This window comes from Quercus suber, unplaced genomic scaffold (genome assembly GCF_002906115.3).
Source record: "Quercus suber isolate HL8 unplaced genomic scaffold, Cork oak 2.0 scaffold_164, whole genome shotgun sequence".
Lineage (NCBI taxonomy): Eukaryota > Viridiplantae > Streptophyta > Magnoliopsida > Fagales > Fagaceae > Quercus > Quercus suber.
This window is the reverse complement of record NW_027069625.1, coordinates 620711-641374: the sequence shown is the minus strand read 5'-3', so window position 1 is coordinate 641374 and position 20664 is coordinate 620711. Positions and strand designations below refer to the sequence as shown.

The following is a 20664-nucleotide window of genomic DNA, read 5'->3' as shown; positions in this document are numbered from 1 at the left end:
TATATACACCCTCTTGGGAAAATTTTGTTATACACAAATATTACTTCTTGTTTTGAACCATATGTAGACGCACAAAATGCATGCAACAAGTGGATAGGAAAGAAGCTTTTAAGTCCAGAGAGTTGTACTGTAAGTTTGAATAAATGTGTGGTGGGTGTGATATAAACGTTTAAGTGTAGGATAGGTTGAAAAAAAGTATCAAGTGGGTAATGATATTTTACCCATTGGTAACTTTCTTTTGGTTATTTGACAAATTAAAAAATAACTAAAAATGTTTTGTAATTGTTACACTTTACTTTTTTATATTTTTTTTTTGTTGAATTTTAATATGTAGTGTTCAAAAGTTGGTAAGTTAATATTTAATGTTTTACTATTATTAAATTTTTAAGTTAAAATGACTAGTTATAAAATTATTTATTTATTTTTATAATTAATAATTATTTATTTATTATTTATGATATCATCAATCTAACTACTGATCAGACCATAAAACCAATAAATACTTTCTATCCTAGTTCTTTCACCTTACCGATTTTTAAAACCATGAAGTTAGCCCATAATTAATTGCCATTATCTGCTCCAAGAAACAAAATAAATAAAAACAACAACAACACTTGATAAAATTGTTTGCAGGGGGTTTCAAAACAATTAATCCTTTCCACTCCCAGTTCATCATTCTGTCGTCGTTCGTGGGTATAGGACCGAAGCGTCAATGGAAGGTATATCACAGTCTATTTCAAAGTTATTAAGAAGGTCCGGAAAGGGAAGGTCAGACGAAATAAAACAGTATTACTCTTCAGTTCTTCCTGAGGGATTGTGTCGTCGATTTTCACACGGTGAGATCAAGAAAGCTACCAATAACTTCGATTACAATTTAATAATTGGTAGTGGGGATTTTGGCTCCTCTGTCTATAAGGGGTTTATTGATGACCGTGGCATAAGCGTTGCAATAAAGCGTTTAAGTGAGAAATCAAGGCAGAGTGTTCGCGAGTTAACGAACGAGGTGGTGTTGCTTTGCCAGCTACGCCATCCTAACATTATCCCTCTCATCGGATATTGTATTGATGAAGACGAGGAATGCCTTGTCTACGAATTCATGGTCAATGGACACCTGAGCCACCACTTCTTCGGCACTGACCACGATCCCCTCCGGTGGAAACAAAGACTAGTGATTTGCATCGGAGTCGCGCGTGGACTGCACTATCTTCACACTGGGCTAAAGCATACTATTATCCACCGTGACGTGAAGCTAACCAACATTCTGTTGGACGAGAAATGGGAGGCCAAGTTGGCAGATTTCGGGTTGTCCAAGATGGGTCCCCCGAGTTTGTCAAAGGCTTTAATTAGGGTCGAATCTGTGGTGAGGGGTACTATGGGATACTTGGATCCCGAGTATGCCCGGCGACAGGAGCTGACAGATAAATCCGACGTCTACTCTTTCGGTATGGTACTGTTTGAGCTACTCTGTGGCAGAAAAGCACTAGATCCCGAACTTGGACAAGAACAAGTGCATCTGGCTAACTGGGCCGACCGATGTGGACGAGAAGGGACCTTATATGAGATAATTGATCCGTATCTGAAGGGGAAGATAGCTCCAGAGTGTTTCGTGATTTACGCCGACATTGCGATTTCTTGCGTGCGAGGCGAGGGAAAGGATCGTCCAGCAATGGGTGAAGTGGAGGTAGGACTTGAACATGCACTGCAGTTGCAAGAGAGCGCAGATGCTGCAATGGAAAAAGGTGAATATGACTATCCCATTGATGAATTAACCTGTAATGATTCTCCGATTGATGTTTTAGAATCACCGGAGATGATAAATACCGGTGTTGAATCCTTGTAATTTGGTTGAGTTCAGTGTCTTTAGAGCTTGTTTGCTGCTTGTAAACGAATTTGAGTTTCATGTAGTTTCAGACTTTTTCTTTGCTGGTTTTCTGAGATTTAAGGTCATCATGGTTAAGTTTTTGATGAATAGGTCATTATGGTAGTACTGAGTGTCCTATAAATGGCATCATATATTATTGCAGTTTTTATTCTAATGTTTAAATAGTTTGTTGCGATTTTGAATGTCATTATAATTCTAAAATATTGTATAATTATTCTATCTTATTATTATTAGGTTCTCCATAGAAGAGAACCTTAATTTGAATCTCCTACCCTTATTGAAAAGTAAATTTTTTTAAAAAAATTTGAATTATATCTTATTCGAGTTTGTAGCGTAATAGCAGTGATGGAGGAATTATAGCAGATACCATGAGCCTAACCCGTCAGTTTCTGCGCTGGCTGACGGGTCCGTTATGACGAATGCTGTAGGCTAAGCGTGAAGGAATGCATGCTGACTAGATCAAGACAAAACCGACGGGCTGAAGTCCCCAAGTCTAACTGACGGCAATTTGGAGCCCCTGGGCTACTGAACATAGCGAGAAGCTGACGCCAAAGGGGAAAGTGCAAGCTGACGGTTTTAAGGCCGACGGTTCTATGAAAACCATGACTTGGTCACCACGCATGGGTTTTAGGGAAATTGCTTGTATTCCACGCTCAGTATCAGAGTCCTATAAGGAAAGGATTCCGCAATCTACGCGCATAAGGATTCCTATAAGGAAAAGACTTCTACTCCAAGGAAGAAAGGTCCACCCTCCACTACTATAAAAACCCCAATACCCTCATAAGCCGAGGTACGCATAATTAACCCCTCTCTAGCACTCTAGAGTTGAAAGAAATTCTAACTTGACCTTTGGAGGGTATTTGGCCGGCACCACACCGGTGCTCTCTGTGAGGTCTTTTCCTTTTTGTTGTGCAGGTGTTGTTTTGAGCATACAAGCGTCGTGCAACTCACTGGTGAGATTTTCGGCATCATCAGTTGGCGCCGTCTGTGGGAAACGACCAAGCCGCTTTTAGGTAATTAAGCCACATTATCGTTTCCCGGACCAAAGGGTTGCATGGTACTCACTCGCTCAATGGCAACTACTAATGACGCACAAGGAGAGGAACCACCCACGACTGCCCTCGAGAGACAGGTTCAGACTCTCGGTGCCGCCGTGGAACGTCTCACCAAACGGAACCTCGACTTGGAAGAACAGCTGCTCCAGAAGGAGGCAGCACCAAATGACCAACCAGAAGATCAAGAAGAAATTAGCGCTCCAAGGGGAAACCAGGAGAGACTTGAAGGCAGCCACGCCCTGAGCAGGCCGGAGAGGCCGCATACGAGCATGCCATCCCTCATGGATGCGACTCCACCACATATTGTTTGACCTTCGGAGGGTATTTGGCCGGCACCACACTGGTGCTCTCTGTGAGGTCTTTTTCCTTTTTGTTGTGCAGATGTTGTTTTGAGCATACAAGCGTCGTGCAACTCACTGGTGAGATTTTCGGCATCATCACTTTTCATGTTGTGTAGCTTTTGGAAAAAGACATCACCGTCTATATATGTTAATATTGACCTAGCAGTCAAGTACCAATTAGACATCACCGTCTATAAAGTGATTTAGTTTTTTTTTTTTTTTTTTTAAGTCGAAATACAATAATTATTTTTCACAAAAATATGGGAGGAATAAAATACAAAATCGACAAATCTCCTTTATAGCAAAGGATCACAATCTCAGAAACATATAATTTTTGATGGTGTTGCAGCAGTAGCACCATCACATCATAAAGGCAGTAAAGCAAGACCCTACTGAAGCCTCATGGGATACGGATATCCAAACTCCAAAGCATCATCTTAGTTTTTCAAACTCCTTTTGCATTTCTTTTCTTTTTGGAATGTTGTACACTTACTACCCCCCACTACTATATTAACCATGTGGCTAGGGCCAGCCCTTGGGCAAGATCATTTAGGCCATTGCCTAGGGCTGTCCTTCAGGCAAGGTCACTGTTATATGATTATATTATTAAGTGAAGTTATAACAGAGTCTTGATGAATTAAATTATACTATTTTGTGCTTTACGTTTTATTTATTTCAATGTAAAATATTTTTAAAAAAAATATTTTCTCATTTATCATATTTATTTTTCAGTAAAATATTTAATTAAAAGTAAAATATTTTAAATAAACTAAATTAAACTAAGCAAATTTGTGTAAAATATTTTTCATTTAAAATTTTGGTAAAACATTTTACATTTGCTCTCCTTCCTCTTACCCGATACTTTCACTTCCTCACAACTCAGTCCCTCTCAGTTTTTGCTCTCCCTCCCTCACAAGTACTATACCTTCTCACTCTCAAGTTCTCCCTCATCTTTCTTCTTTTCTCTCTGGCAATCCATTGGAACTCCTACTGGTGAGCGGTGAGGCAGTCGGCATCGATGTCTCCAGCATAGAGGTTGCAATAGTAACTGCTGTGCCAATCATCAATCTGGGTTGCTGTGTCTCTCTCTCCTCGCTTCTACACTCTTCCTCATGTTCCTAATATCTTTCAGGCCGCATCTCTCAAATATGGATAGGTGGGTTGTCGGTAGTGGATTTGGTTTTGAGTTTGGTAGGTGGGTTTAGTTTTGGGTTATGGTGGCTGGGTTTTGTTTTGATTTGGCGGCTGGGTATGGTGTTAGGTGATCAATGGTTTGTTGTGGTGGCTGGGTATGGGTTTGGTTTTGGTGGCTGGGTATGGTTTTGATGGGGTTTGTTTTGAGTTTGGTGGCTAGGTATGGTGTTGGGAGTGGGTTCCGATGTTGATGCTGGCCGGTTGGTGGCAGCGGTAGTGATGGCCTTTTATTTTCCTTCTTCCCAATCAGGATTGTTTACTGTTGTTGGTGGTTTGTGCTTGCACCCAGTGGTGGTTGGTGGTTGGTGGTGGCTGATTTGTGCTTGCATTTTCAAGTCTCTAGGACCATTCTGAAAATGTTTTGCTGAAAACATTTTACTGTAAAACTTTTTACAAATAAAAAATTTTACATTTAAAAATATTTTACCGGACCGTTAATTCAAAAAAGAGTTAGCAGATAATAAAATAATAAAATGGAAAGATAACAATGTCAATAAGCCAATAATCATAATGATAATCAAACTTGTAATATAAAAATTATTGACAATTTAAAAAGGTAATATTATTTTCCAAATAATACTTACTACAATTATGCAAAAAGAAGTTTTTCAACCTAATTAAAATAAATTGTGTGGAGACTTCTGCCCAATAATCTTGGTCTTTTGGGCTTAGACCCCCAATTTACTTGTTTTTTATATTAGGCTTATTGTATAATGGGAGGTCCAATAAATGACTTTTCAGGTTACTGATGGAGTAAAAGCATTGATTTGGCCCTAAAATCTCTTGATCTTAGCTCAGCTGAGGTGATGACTATGTAGTCGAGCCTTTTCCCTGAAATCTAAACAAGATTTCCTAATTCCTAGGATTTGTCTTTCCTTACTACTCTCGTGTCTCCCTTCCCCCAATTTTCCAACCCCTAATTCCTCCCTCTCTTCCTCTCTTTATACCTCCACTCACTGGGGTCGTCATGATGAGAGGATATTTCCCACGTTAGTGGGCCCCATCATATCATATCTCTGAACAGATTGGGCCCGTCTTTAACAACTGACATGACCTCCAAGTAACTTGTGCTTGACATTGGTTATTACTTGGCGGGCAGATTCCCCCAATGCATTATCCCTCGATCATGGCATATTTTGAGAGTACTTAGTTTGTTTGCTTGGCCAGGCTCATCTCAGCTCAACTAAGTGGGTTGAGATGGGCTGAGATGATTCGGTAAGTGGGTTTTGTAATTCAAAGCTGGCTTGCTATCCTTGATCTGTATAAATCGTATTACAAGGAGATTTAGAATAATATATTATCAATTGAAAAATAAATGTTAGCAAAACTTAAATATAAAAACATAATTTTAAATTTCAAAATAAAGAAGAAACGATTTTTTTTTAAAAAAAAGTACTACTATAAAACATTAAATAAATTTTATTTAAAAAAAAAAAAACACTAAAAATTGTCGCCTTTTAAGGCAGTGTTTTGCTGGCCATGTTTTTGGCACACAATCTTACCCGTTTGTCTACTGTCTATAATATGGATGGGTGTCCCTCTCCCCAATAAATTCTCACTTCTTTTAGATTTTCTCTTTAGAGGTGGGGAGTGGTCTAGACTCTAGACCCTCTTCTTTAATGAATCATCCTTGCTTATTAAAAAGAGTACAATTCAGTTGTTGTTGTTGTTGTCTTTTTTTTTTTTTTTTTTTTTTGAAGAAAAATTTTTAGATGTTTTTGGTTTTTTTTTAGGGGGAAAAATTTTAGATGTTAGTACTTAACATTTGATATGCAAAGTGAAATATATTAAAAGAAAAGAGAGGAAACGAAATACAATTGATAACTAGGACTGTTCCTCTGGACCGGCAATTACATTAGAGGAATCTGAAGGAGCAGAACCTATATTTACACCTGAAATTAATTATAAAAAAATATGAAAAAGAAACATGATTTCTCTTCTCATGCATATATATATATATATATATATATACTGACAAAAGTAATACATACATTATTAATTGATTATACATAGGGCAAAAGCTTACACCACGTTAAGCTTGACTTTGGAGTGAGTGCATTTCTTTTTCCATTCCCTTTTCCCTAAATTTCTTGTCCCTTCCAAGTTCCATGCTACCTTCCACCGAAAGTATTTGGAAAAATTAAAAACGAAAGAGAAAGAAAGCATCTTCATGTCGACCTGCTTAATATGAATAGCTTCCAAATGGGATTTGTTAAAGCTTATCACTAGTCAACAAATTAAAGGAGTCACTTCTCTTTTAAGACAAAGAAAAATTTCCCTAAAACGATTTTTTTTTTTTTTTTTGGGGCTAGGTTTTAGTGTGGGATAACTTGAATTTACTTTTAAAAAAAAAAAATTGAATACAGCTACAATTATATCTAAGCAAGAGTAAAGTTTTTTTAAAAATTATATAAATTGGTGTAAAAATAAAATACAACTTTATAAATTCAATCAGACCACACATGCCCCCCCCCCTCCCCCTCGGGCAGTAAAAAATACACACATTCTTTTTTTCTTTTTTTTCTTTTTTTTTTTTTTAATTTTTTTTATATGGAAGGTATAGGCACTTTGAACTCAATTTTAAATCCTAAAAGTGCTCATTCAACATTGATGATAAGTTTCACTCTCAAGATTTATTAAACAAGAAAAATGTTTATTTGAGATTTCAATTATAACATTATGAGCTTGATATGTCAAAGCATCAAAAAAAAAAAAAAACATTAATTGATGTTTTTTGCAGACGAATTGTTGATTTACTTTAAAAATGAAATTGTAAAATTTAATCATGAACTAGCAATTGAAGAAGTTTACTGTGTTTGTTTCGGAACAACTTATCTAACTTTTTGCTGAAAATGTGCTAAAATATATCCGTACCTTAAAAAAGTAGGAAAATGCAGGAAAAAAAGTGAGGTTTTAAAAAAGTTGTACATAAAAGTTAAAAACTAAAAACTAAGCTAATAAATTGATACCAACACATGTATAAAGATCTTTGTTGAGATTTGAGAATAATTTTGATAGAAGATGCTAAGTTTAATTAAAAAATAATCTTGTGTGTGAGAGTGTATATATATATAATTTGTGTTTGCCTTGACTACCATATTAATTCAATGGTTAATTTAGCCCCAACTAAAAATTGGAAGTAGTTAACGAATGCCCTAGAGCCCCTAAGACTAAGAGCATTAGTTAAATAAATATTTTTAGAAACTTTATATATATATATATATAAAGTAATTTCTTTTGTTTATTACAACATTTTATGTTTCTAATAAAAGTGATATTAAAATATTCCTTTAATAAATTCTTGTTAGGACATATGTGATTCAATGTTAGGAGCATATGTCAATATTTTATATTATTGGCTAATCATTTGACAAAATACACTTTACTTGTAATTAGGTAGATTTAGGATGTGTTTAATACTTCATGGAACAAGGTTTCAAGATTCAAGTGTCAAAGCTATGCAAGTCTATCCAAGAAACAAGTGAAGAAGTATCGGTTTATAAAGTTCGACAGCTAGCATCTATCGAGGTTTAAAAGATGTTTCAGCCTGTGGCTCGACAGCTAGCTCAATAGATGGCTATCTATTAAGGTTTATGAAACTCAGTTTTTCAGAGCTGTTTTTTATCGAATCTGTGAGTGTATATTTGGGTTTTCTCTTTTCACAACCCTAAACATATATAAGGATTATTTTAAAGGCCGTTAAAGGTAGCACAGTTGCACAAGTGTAGAGTAAAAGTCTTGTTCATGCAAATTGTGACCGGAGACAAAATTTTTCCTAGTCCATCTTTCTTTTGAAGAAGCTGCTGTGTTTGTACACCATAGGGTTTTGTGACCAAGGAGCTTCTTGATTTTCATCATCTGGATGAATTGAAGAACTTTGCAACCAACATCTTTCTCAAGTTGGTGATTAAGTCGCGTACTGGGATCCGCGCATCTATTAGTTAGTCATGTACTAGAAGCCGTGCATTGAAAATGAGAAATTGTCACTATAAAACAAGTCCAATTGGGTATTGGGGTAAGGGTTCAACTATAGGTTGGTATAAGGTATTGAGATTCTTTTACTTGTAACCGCTTATTGTGATAATAGTGAATTCTCAGAAGTGGTGATCTTAAAATCATCCGGTGGAGTTTTTTCTGTATTGGTTTTCTCCATTCGAAAACAAATCACCTGTGTTAATTTAATTTTCGCTGCATTTAGTTTAATTGGTGATTTGTTTGTGCTGCTACGCATATTGTATGTTAATCTGATTAATTAATCAATTTGACTAATTAATTAGTTAATTTATCACAAGAGGTCAATATATTCTTGGCTTATCAATGCTTTAATGGAATTAGTTAACCGACCTTCTAAAAGTTTATGATCCGCGGAGGTAGCTTGAGAGTTGCGACTCTAGCTTGTCTGATATAAAACCATTGCACCTATCTCAGAACTCCACAATAGAAATACCTTTTAATAAAATCAAAGATCCATTTTACATCAAGGTTTGATTAAATTGCAAGCAAAAGACAGAATCTTTGAATGTGGTTCTCCTACAATTATGTCTCCCTATAGTCTTTATATATAATTATTTCCTGTAACAATTATCACGTACCACGTGGCCCAGTATATCCCGTTGCTGCTATTATATAGTATTTTCTTAATTTACAATGATGTAGTACAAACTACAAAGAGAATTTCAGCATGTTGCAAGATAATATAATTGGACCAGTTTAAAATTAAATACCCATAGCTGCGATACACTTCCCGCTAGCTCATTTAATTATTTGAAAAATGTTAATGCATATTTTAAGGATATTGATCTAAAAACTATTTTTTAACAAACTTTTTATGAGGGAAGAAGAAATTAATTAACTGTTTTATTTATTTTTTTTTCTATAAAATTATTATCAAATTTTTTAAGGCACTCGTTAAGGAGAACTTAATTTTTTATATAATTATTTTTTTATGCCAAATTGCTAATGCAATTTTTACACGCTTTTCAAGCCCAGTGGTTCATCACTTCATGTCCATTTTTTCATATTTCTGCTTGAGAAGTGAATACCTTATGCATTCCATCGCTGAACAACGAGAAAATATACAATGTTTCGGTAACACTAATTCATCATCTGTTTTGGTATTTCTTATGTAATAAATGAGTGACACCTGTTTCAAAAAAACACATCAGACTACTCCAATAAATGATTAATTTATATTCCAGATAAATTTATTAGAGTAGTCTGATGTAAAATATTATGATTAATTTATTGGAGTAGTCTGATATGGTTTTTTGAAACAGGTGTCACTCATTTATTAAGTGAGAAATACCAAAACAAATGTTGAGTTGGTATTATCAAAATATGGTATACTTTCTCCTGAACAACATGGTAATTGGTATAAAAGCTACGCTATAGCTTCAAGTTCCAACTATTTCTTGGACTAATATCCATTGAAAGCAATACCAAAATAATAATAGTAACATATGTTACATTAATTTTTAAAATTTTTATATATAAAAAAAAGTAATTGACTTTTTCAATTAATTTTATATATATATATTTTAAAAGTGATACTATTAAAATGTTTTTAAAATCATCAATTAGCAAACGTCCTAAAAACACCTAGGACAAAAATAAAATTCTCTTCCTTTTAAGCCTTAATGCTGATTTAAAAAAACATATTGAGCAATTAAAAATTAAAAAACACATAACCAAAAAAATAAGTCATTTTACGGTCATATTTAAACAATAAAATAAAGTGGTAGCACCACTTCTGAAACATGTTTTGAGCATTATGTTACAATTAAAAATAAATAAACATGTTTTGAGCATTATATCTACCGCGTGGATCTAATGTGTTCTTTTATAAAACGAAATAATTAAACGGTGATTGACAAAATGGAATGTTAGTAGAGTGGTAGTGTAAAGCAGGGGTATGGTATATTACTCGAACAAAATGTATTTTGAAGGGGGCTAAAATTTTAAATAAATCAAAACATTGATGGGAGGAAGACATGAGGAAATGTGTGGTGATAAATGATAATGAATCATAAATGCATGAACCAGACATGCATCCGCAGTACCCATTATTCATTATTCTGTGTGTCGCATTTAATATTTAAATTTTCAAAGAGTTGAAATTAGATTAAAAGAAAAACTTAAGATTCACTGCACTGGGCAGTTTGGTATGGGATTTTGAACAACGATTTTAAGTTTTTAAACAACATTATATATATTTTTACATATTTTTTCACCCACACGTATTTTCAAAAAATACAAACAACGTTATTAGAACAACGTTACCAAACGGGCCTTAATTTCTAGAACTCTAAAAAAAAAAAAAAACGAAGGTCAAATTTCACTGCATCTTTATCTTACTATGACATAAGATATCAAAACTCCTTAAATTATCATTATACTTTAAGATTTCTAAAAAAAATACTAAAATTTTATCTACTACTATCAATTTGAAAAGAGTAAATTACATTTTCCCATATTATCTTTAAATTAAATAGATACCAAATTAGAGATAATCAACATTTATTTGAATGTTGATGATATAATAAAATATGATTACTTATTTTTTTAAATGAATAAAATTTTTTAAAAATTTTAAAATGGATTTTTTTTTTTTTTTTTGAGAATCTGGCTTCAACTTATATAAAACTGAAATCAGCCAATATCGGCTAAAAGTACATCAGCAACTTGTGGTGGACATTTAATTAAAAATTATACAATACTCTAGGAATACAATACTGCTGTGCTTACTCTTATAACATAAATAGTGAATTTTACCTAAAATTATGTGGTGAAACTCATTATTGTATGAGACAAAGGAGTATATCATTATTGTACTTCTGGAACATTGTATAATTACTCAGAATTAACCTATTCTATAGTGTGATAATGGAAATTCTTTGCTATCTCACTTGAGTCCAACCATGAAATGTAATCAGAAGAAAAAATGTTAATTCCATCAACTTTTATATCTTCTCTTTAAGGAAAATGTTAGAGCTAGTACAATTTTTATTATAAAAAATTTACAAATTGATGTGTCAAAAAGAAATATAATTGGTGTCTAAACAACATAATAAATGAATATTTGAATTAAGTTTTTGTAATTGGTGATACATTAGCTTGCAAGTTTTATACTTGTTGTATTTATATATATATATATATATAAATATGATAGAGTTTTAGCCTATAATATCTGCTTCATAATAATAGCCCTTTATTAAAAAAAACTTACAAATTGATGTATCATGAATATGATTAGTACCATTTAAATAAAATAATAAATGAATATTTAAATTATAATTATAATTGTTTACAAATCAATTTATAAAATTTGCAGTATTTTAGCATAATTTTTAATCGTGTACTTTGATATTAGGATTTGAGTTGTTTATGACTTGGCATATTAAGATGGATGGTGGCATTTTTTTAGTTTTTTATTTTTTGATGGGAGGATGGTGGCATATTAAAGTAAGTTTGTTGGAAGCAGCAATTTTACCATTTCACGAGCTTCAAGCTGAAATGGTGTCAATTTATCTTCTCAAAAAATAAAGAATTTTTTTTTTATTAAAAAGAATTAATTTTCTAAATGAGAACCACATAGGGTCACTTTATCTATTATATATAAATGATAATGTCAATTTATGAGTAATCATTTACACAAAAAAAAAAAAAAAATTATGAGTAATCATAATACAACCTGTATATTACCCTAACATCACTCTTTTATCAAACGAAAAGGTTATGCAATCTTTGTTCAGTTTGTTGGTATCTATATAACTTTTAATGGGTAGAAGTAAATCCTAATCTCGCAGCTTTGTTCTTAGCAAATACTAGTATTTTTTATTTGGGGTTGTCCTCAAGAAATTTGACCAGATCTAAAGGTCTAGAGGTAAGAAACAAATGCCAATAAATATTAAATTGAAGCTCCTCCTACAATGGTCGGATAATGACGTTTCCCAAGGTAACCAAATGAAGAAAAACTTTCAATTATGAAGCCACAGCCACATCATAACATATATAATAATTTATTTATTAGTGGATGTCTATTATAACATTATTATAGTAACGGTAAGAACATGCTAAAACAAACATTATGCACAAAAAAACAAGAATAAATTAAAATGGCTCTCTATCTCTATTAATAATTTTAGTAATTAGAGTAGCAGGAGCATGTTGATCTTGTCAAGGCTGAGGTATTCCCTCTTTTAACCAAACCCATCTGAAGGATTAGTCAATGGCAGAATCAATTTCTCATCAAAATCCCTTAACATCTTAGTAAACAAACCCTTTTTTTTCTTGTTGGACTTTTGTGAAAGACATGTGAAGTGGTTGAAAGTTTAAAACTAGAGAGGGATTTGGATTTGAATCTGTCAATCTGGTAGGGATTAAAGTAAGTAGAAGGAAATAAAAGTATATCTTACATGGTTGTGACAGTTTTTTTTTTTTTTAAACAAAAATAAAAATCTTTTCTGTGCTTTTAATAAAATGAATAAATAAAATACAGCTTGTGGATCCAGCATGCATGAAAAGCTATAGATTATTTTTGTTTTTATTTTTTATGTTTACCAAGACAAGAACCCCACCCACCACTTCCAGTACCAGATCATGTTCAGTGTGTAATAATAATGACAAGTCCCAAACATATCTGGCCACATGGCTTCTTTTCTTTTACAGTTTTAAGTTTTAACGAACTTTGCACTTTGTGGCATAGATGTAAAACTACACTCGATATGGTATCTGGATGATTAGATAAATTGCAAATATTTTTGGAGACAAATCTATCAGCTGACCTATATATAAAAAGATTTCTGTTTTCCCATATAAGTCATGTGGAAAGCTTTGTGTGTGTTGGGGGGGGGGGGGGGGGGGGGGGGGAAGAGAGAGAGAATCAGTGTGAATCTGTGTGCGCGTTTGATTTTGGACCGGGTTTTGTTGAAGATTTATAGTTGGGTAATAGGTAGAGGGAGAGAGATTCAATGTGGACCGTTTGATGAGGATCAAGGGTAGATATCTGTGATTGGTTTAGAGCCGTTTGATTTTTGATGCCGGTCAAGACGGGCAGATAGATAGATAGGGTCGTGGGATCTTGGTTAGATTCCTACACTTTTTACTTTACTGTAGCAGGCCGGCACGTGCCGATACAATTCTTTAATTAATTAATTAATTAGTAGCCGGAGAGGAGTACAATAAAAATTGGACTCTCTTCTAGGGACTATACTATTCATCATATCTTGTAAATCTACTCTAAGGGCTTCGATCACCGTTCTGATTGAGTTGTGTATAGGAAATAAAGGAAAGAGAGATTTGGGTTGATGGGTAAAGATTCTTGCTTGTTCAAGTGGAAGTAATGAAAGTTTCCATGTGTCTAACCTCAAAAAGCACCACATAAAATTTATGTGGATAAAAAAAAAAAAAAAAAAAAAGGAGATATGGTAAATGTGATTTAAGTAAAGGCCAGCAATTTTTGAGTGAAATGTGTATTGTCTTCATTTAAAGTTTCTTCAATTCTGTATATATATATATATATATATATTTTTTTTTTTTTTTTTTTCATTTGGTGAAAAAGGAAATAACTTAAATCTTTGCTTATCAAAGAGGTTTTAGCATCAATTTATTTAGTTTATTGCTAAAATCTTTTGAAAAATGTTAAAGTTAAAGGCTATTTTACAAACATATTTACAAATTATTGATATGATGAGTGATTATTAGTAAGTAAAAAAAATGCTATTAGTAGTAGGCCTAAATGAAAACTAGTAAGGTCCGTCGAGAGGGGAATAGGCTGGCTCATGGCCTAGTTAGAAGAGCAGTTTTATTTGCTGACACTAATGTATGGGTAGAAGAACTACCTGGTGATTTGGATGATGTATTTCAGTATGATTTTGTTTAATTTTTTAATAAAATTTCGCTTACATTTTTCTCAAAAAAAAAAAAAAAAGAGTAAAACCAGTAAAAATTTGCCACATTAATAATTTGTAAAAATGTTGCAAAATAACTTGTGCTTATAATGTTATTCAAAGCTTATTGCTGAAAAATTCAATTGATATATTTAGTAACTCAATTGATATATATTTTACCTTCTTAACGAAGACATTTAGATTAGAAAAAAAGAACACATTAAGGGTGCGTTTGGATACCGCTTATTTTGTTGAAAACTGAAAATAATTAAAAAAAAATTTCAATTACTGTTAAGACTAAAAAACATTGTTCATATGCCTTGATGAGTTCATGTCCCATGAACAGTGCACCAGGCGCTGGTCCCAAAAAAAAAANGGGGGGGGGGGGGGGGGGGGGGGGGGGGGGGGGGGGGGGGGGGGGGGGGGGGGGGGGGGGGGGGGGGGGGGGGGGGGGGGGGGGGGGGGGGGGGGGGGGGGGTGGGTGGGGGGGGGGGGGGGGGGGGGGGGGGGGGGGGGGGGGTGGTGTCGGTGTTGTTGGTGGTCTTTGTAGGGGAGGTTCTTTGTAAAAAATGGGTAAAGCAAACACCAAAAATTGCCACCTCCACACACCACATAAACTGAAGAGTTCTTCCTCTGTTGGGTGCGGGTTTGGAGAGTTAAGCATACAACTTACGAATCATATGGCAGGTAGGTACAGTTTTCCTTAATCCAAAGATGCAACTTTAGGCCCCAATTTAGATAAGGCTCTTGTGTTGTTGTTGTCTTTGATTGGATAGATGCTAGACAATCTGGCAATCATACCTACGCTTCATCATTACAGTAAAAAAACACAATAATGGAGCTTCATGCATCAAGTACCCCACAAGAAATCACTAAGTTCGGGAAGATTGCAAAAGTGGGGAAAATAAAAGTTAGAAAGATCTTGATCTTCAAAATTCATCTTCCATTGATGCTCATGTACATGATGTATATACAAGTTACATTGTGTTTGACAAAACCTCAAACAGACTCTCTCTCTCTCTCTCTCTCAACCTCCTATGAGCTTTTTGCTCATTGGGGTGACATCATTAAAATACTAAAGATTAGTGAAATTTACAATTTCAAGTTCCAAACAAAGCCAGTTTCTTAAACATTTGTATCGCAAAATTTCCCGTCCATCCGGTTCTGAACAGCTTTCACAGCAGCAACTCTAGCAGCAGTGGCGGCCCTATTTGCAGCCATGACTGCCTTGTTTACGGGTTCATCTACTCGGGAAAGGTTAATAGCATTCTCTGCAGTTTTTCTCGCAGCCTGCAATTTCATCACATAAATTGAAGAGTGAGAAAGCGTGTTATAGTATGAGCAAAGGCTTGACAACAATGAACATGACAACAATGCATCAATAGAAAATTAATGTCAATAAATACCTGGACTGCTCGAAGGACTGTATCGGTTGGTGGGGGCAGAGGATGCTTAAGGGTACCACCATCCCATTCACCGCATCTTCGTTCTCCATTTCGGAAGGTATACATACCATAGCCTTGCTTTCGACCTTCATGCCATGACCCCTCATAACAATGACCATTAGCAAAGTGATAGACACCAAATCCATGGATCTTGTCTCCAAAATATTCTCCAGCATATCTATCTCCATTCCTACATCACAATCAAATTCATTGTCAATGTTGGGTTCCCTTTATACAATCATTTTTACCTAAGCTAGAGTCAGAATCACTCTAAATAGAAAACATAAATAAAAATCACAAAGACAATAGTAATAAATAACAACAACATTTTAAAAAGAAAAATGATTGATTGATAAATAAATCTCCAACAGATAAGTATCTTGTACCAGGACAGTACCAACCAATTCAGCACCAATACAAAAACTACAAATAAATCTTGACCAAAATAAATGCATATTAAAGTTTCACTGAGTAACAGAGTCAGAGAACAGCAGAATCTGAATTACCTCCATAATGAACAGTTCTACAACCAGAAAGAGCAAAAATTGAAAATTTCACAAAAACCAAACCACCACACGGATCCCAGGAATATTCAACAAAGCAAAAATAATGGACCACCAAACGGTTACCAGTTAAAACTTAGAATCACAATAAATTTGAAGAAAACAGGAATCAAAGTCAATTGCCAGGCATACATTTGCACAGTCAGTTTCTAACTTTCTATCAGGTCGTTTCAAAATCCAAAAAACACCCATTACCCTTAACCTACGTACCTTCAAGAAAATCATAAAGATTCAATCTTTGGACCAAAATCACACACAATTTATTTATTTATTTATTTAAAAAAACCTCCACTGTTGTATTAATCATGTAGCAGTTCAAACCAAACATAAAATAAATAAATAAATAAATAAAACCCAATAATTAAAACACCATATAAGTAAGTAACACGAAAATTTCAAAATAAAAATTCACCTGAAGTGGTAGCAACCAAGGCCATGCTTGACCCCACACTTGAACTGACCAACATAGCAGCTAGCATCAGAGCAAGTTTTTTTTTTTTTTTTTTTTTCATTTGGTGAAAAAGGAAATAACTTAAATCTTTGCTTATCAAAGAGGTTTTAGCATCAATTTATTTAGTTTATTGCTAAAATCTTTTGAAAAATGTTAAAGTTAAAGGCTATTTTACAAACATATTTACAAATTATTGATATGATGAGTGATTATTAGTAAGTAAAAAAAATGCTATTAGTAGTAGGCCTAAATGAAAACTAGTAAGGTCCGTCGAGAGGGGAATAGGCTGGCTCATGGCCTAGTTAGAAGAGCAGTTTTATTTGCTGACACTAATGTATGGGTAGAAGAACTACCTGGTGATTTGGATGATGTATTTCAGTATGATTTTGTTTAATTTTTTAATAAAATTTCGCTTACATTTTTCTCAAAAAAAAAAAAAAAAGAGTAAAACCAGTAAAAATTTGCCACATTAATAATTTGTAAAAATGTTGCAAAATAACTTGTGCTTATAATGTTATTCAAAGCTTATTGCTGAAAAATTCAATTGATATATTTAGTAACTCAATTGATATATATTTTACCTTCTTAACGAAGACATTTAGATTAGAAAAAAAGAACACATTAAGGGTGCGTTTGGATACCGCTTATTTTGTTGAAAACTGAAAATAATTAAAAAAAAATTTCAATTACTGTTAAGACTAAAAAACATTGTTCATATGCCTTGATGAGTTCATGTCCCATGAACAGTGCACCAGGCGCTGGTCCCAAAAAAAAAAAAAAGGGTGAAACGCAAAACGTCCAAACGTGAATGTGAACTAATCCAAACACTCACTAAGTAGAACCATAAAAGAAATGAGGTTTTAACAAAACTACATTACAAATTTTGCTCAAAATAATAGTAACATTTAAGAGAGAATAGGTACAAAAAGACATTTCTGATTTATTAGAGTTTAAATTCTTCATTTCCCCAACTATCAAATTAATTATTAAATATATATATTTTTTTGTTTGAATCCTATAATCTTTTTTTTTCGGGGGCTAGATTTCATCAGCTCTATTTTTTTTCCCTCTTAATTTCTTTAGAAAATATCTTTATCTTTTCCTATAATTTTCTTTTGGCAATTAATCAGTCTAAATAAGAATGGAAAAGAAATTCGAGTACCCATTATAGAATCTCGTGAGCATCTTTTCCTCTCTCGCTCTCTTTGTCTCTTTTGAACAATTTTTTTTTTTTTTTTGAGAAAGAAGACACTCATATTATTGAAACTGAATAGCCATATCGGCTTGAAGTATATAAAGAACAAGCGGTAGAACATCCTCCATCTACATAATACAACTTGAATAATTGGAAGCTAACTTAGCCAAACTATGCGCAACTTTGTTAACCTTTCAGTTTGAGTGAGAGTAGAGCAATTTTGAGTAAGAACAAGTAAAAAGACCAGCATCCTTTAACAGTAATTCATGTGAAGCCAAACTTGGATTATCATGCTGCAAAGCCTTCACCACTAACTTAGAGTCACCCTCGACAACGACACTACTAACACCCACTTCTGTCCCAAACTCAAGAGCTCGTATTACTGCCATTGCTTCAATCTCTGCTACATGGTATGCTTGAGGAAGTTGTTGGGCTAGAGTAGCAATTACCATCCCTTCACTATCGCGAATAATAACACGGATCCCAGATTTATTATCCTCAGCGAAAATGGCTCCATCATTATTTAATAGAGGTGGTTTCCAAGTAACTCAGGTCTGTCGTGGAGGAGGTGTACGTGTTGGGGAAATGGCCTTAATTCCCCAAAGTGATCCTTAGCTAGCTGTAAAAGCTGTTCTGTGGTGCAGAACTTTCATTGAAGATGAATTTGGTTTCTTTGGTTCTAGATGGCCTAAGCAATAGTGGCGAATAGTTCTGGATTTTTGGCATGCATAAGCACCCAAGCCTTGAGTTGCTTGAAATCTTGGAGCTGAGTTTGGCTCCTAAAATCCCAGAGCTCGAAGTCGGGTCAAACAACATCCAATTTAGTGCAGGTCCATAAAGCGTGCAAAGGATCTTCCAGGTAAGGCTGAGCAGGGACCCGACCTAACCCAATAGGTTTTGGGTGGGTATGAGAATATTCGGGTCGGGTTTCAGGTTTGAAGATCAGATTATTTTCGGTTTTTGGTTGGTGTTGGATCAGGTTCGGGTTCATATAAATATACCTTTTGGACCCGAAAATTTTTTAGAAAAAAACCCGAAACTCTCTCTCTGCCTCTCTCAAGCATCAGCTCTTTCTTAGTCTCTCTGCCTCTCTCAGCTCTCGAATCACCATCACGATTTGGTAGTGCTCCTCCACCTCTCTCACCGAGTTCTCTCTCTACATGTGTAAGTCATCCTTCTCTTTGTTGGGTTTTTTTTTTTTTTTTTTTTTTTTTTTTTTTTCAACACAAACTTATCTGATATCTTATTGGTTTATTTATCTCAGAGAGGAAAACAATTTGGTTTCAGCAAGATCTTCAACAAATTGGATTCTAAGGTATAATTGTTTTTACTCAAATGAGGTTGCTTCTGATTTTGTCTTGGGTTTGATTTTTTATTTTATTTTTGTGATGTGAATATCCTGTTTGGGTTTGATTTTCTTGCATTTTGTGCTCTTAGTTTGGTGTGAATCTTACTCAAATGAGGTTGCTTCTAATTCTGTCCTGGGTTTGATTTTTTATTTTATTTTTTTGATGTGAATATCCTATTTGGGCTTTATTTTCTTGCATTTTGTGATCTGGTTTGGCGTGAATCTTACTCAAATGGGGTTGCTTATGTAATACTGGTTAAATGATCTACAAGCAGAGTAGGAAATACCCATATTATTTTTTTGGGTATTTGTTGATCTAGGTTTGCGTTTAAGTTCTTATAGATATCATGTGTATAAAGTATTTCAAATAAAAAGGTTACAAAGAAATGTGTAAAGTCTTTCAAATAAAAAGGTTTTCATTTGATAAGTCAATGAATAGGCTTAAGGAGCTAAACCAAAAAGGAGAGAATCTAGCTAAGTTCTCTAATGAAGTGAAAAATGACTTGATTTGCTAACATCATGACTATAACTCTTTGAGCAAGTTAATTATTTATGCATATACATCAAAAATGTTAATATATCATGACTAATTCTATCTCTTGAATGTGAGATGGCTATGAAAGAGGTTGAAGTAGTTTTGTATATTTTTAGTTGGGCTTATAGTGAATGAGTAATCATATGGTCACTTTGCTGATTTGTTAAATATGACAACATATTAGTAAGATCAAATGTTGTCTAATATTATGGTTAGTCAAGTTGGAGCAAGTTATCTGATTTACTAAAGTTTGAGTTTTGTAATGAACTTCTCAAATTGAATGATATTTATTACTTCTTGTCTAGTTGAATCTATGAATCTTATATTAGATCGTGTTTTTCTTTTATTTCTCCAACTGTATGCCTAAGAAAGTTCAAGGAAGAATGACTTTACCTTTCAACTTTAGTACTGACTTTTTCATATTTGGGAAAACAAATAATTACTTTGGAGTAGGTATTTAATTTGTCATAGTTAATTAGTAATGAGCTTTTAGCAAGTCAATTAAATGTACAAATTTGACTGCCTTTGCTTGTGGAATGCCTATCTAACAAACTGCCCTAGTGCATATGAAAATTTGGAATTGAGAACTTGTTTTTATGCTTATGTAAAATTTAGAATGTGTTATAGGTCTCTATCATGGTTGTGGAGTGCAACAACTTAATGTCTCCTTAGGGTCTGTTTGTTTTGACTTCAAACCAATTTCGAAAATGCTTTTCCGTAAAAGTATGTGTTTGGTTGTTAAGGAAAATTGGGTCAAACTGAAAATAT

The 20664-nt window shown here is 33.9% G+C and overlaps 2 protein-coding genes across 2 annotated transcripts; one reads left to right on the top strand and one right to left on the bottom strand.

Moving 5' to 3' along the window:
* The first annotated feature begins 533 nt into the window (after window positions 1–533).
* On the top strand, window positions 534–2126 carry LOC112032143 (receptor-like protein kinase FERONIA). The gene has a single exon (XM_024064901.2). It carries the CDS (start codon window positions 713–715, stop codon window positions 1838–1840), a length of 1128 nt encoding a protein of 375 aa, XP_023920669.1. The 5' UTR covers window positions 534–712; the 3' UTR covers window positions 1841–2126.
* Window positions 2127–15281: 13155 nt separating this feature from the next.
* On the bottom strand, window positions 15282–18465 carry LOC112032123 (uncharacterized). Its single transcript, XM_024064871.2, has 4 exons — window positions 18272–18465; window positions 16780–16905; window positions 15766–15994; window positions 15282–15649 (listed from the first exon to the last, which is right to left on the bottom strand). Exons 1-4 carry the CDS (start codon window positions 18463–18465, stop codon window positions 15485–15487), a joined length of 714 nt encoding a protein of 237 aa, XP_023920639.2. The 3' UTR covers window positions 15282–15484.
* Window positions 18466–20664: the final 2199 nt, after the last annotated feature.

Coding starts and splice junctions, on each gene's coding strand:
- LOC112032143 (XM_024064901.2), top strand. CDS start 713: ATGGAAGGTATATCACAGTCTATTTCAAAGTTATTAAGAAGGTCCGGA.
- LOC112032123 (XM_024064871.2), bottom strand. CDS start 18,465: ATGGTAATTGCTACTCTAGCCCAACAACTTCCTCAAGCATACCATGTA. Junction 16,906..18,271: donor TTGGCTTCACATGAATTACT/GTTAAAGGATGC, acceptor TGATAAGCAAAG/ATTTAAGTTATTTCCTTTTT. Junction 15,995..16,779: donor CTTGGTTGCTACCACTTCAG/GTGAATTTTTAT, acceptor ATTGTGATGTAG/GAATGGAGATAGATATGCTG.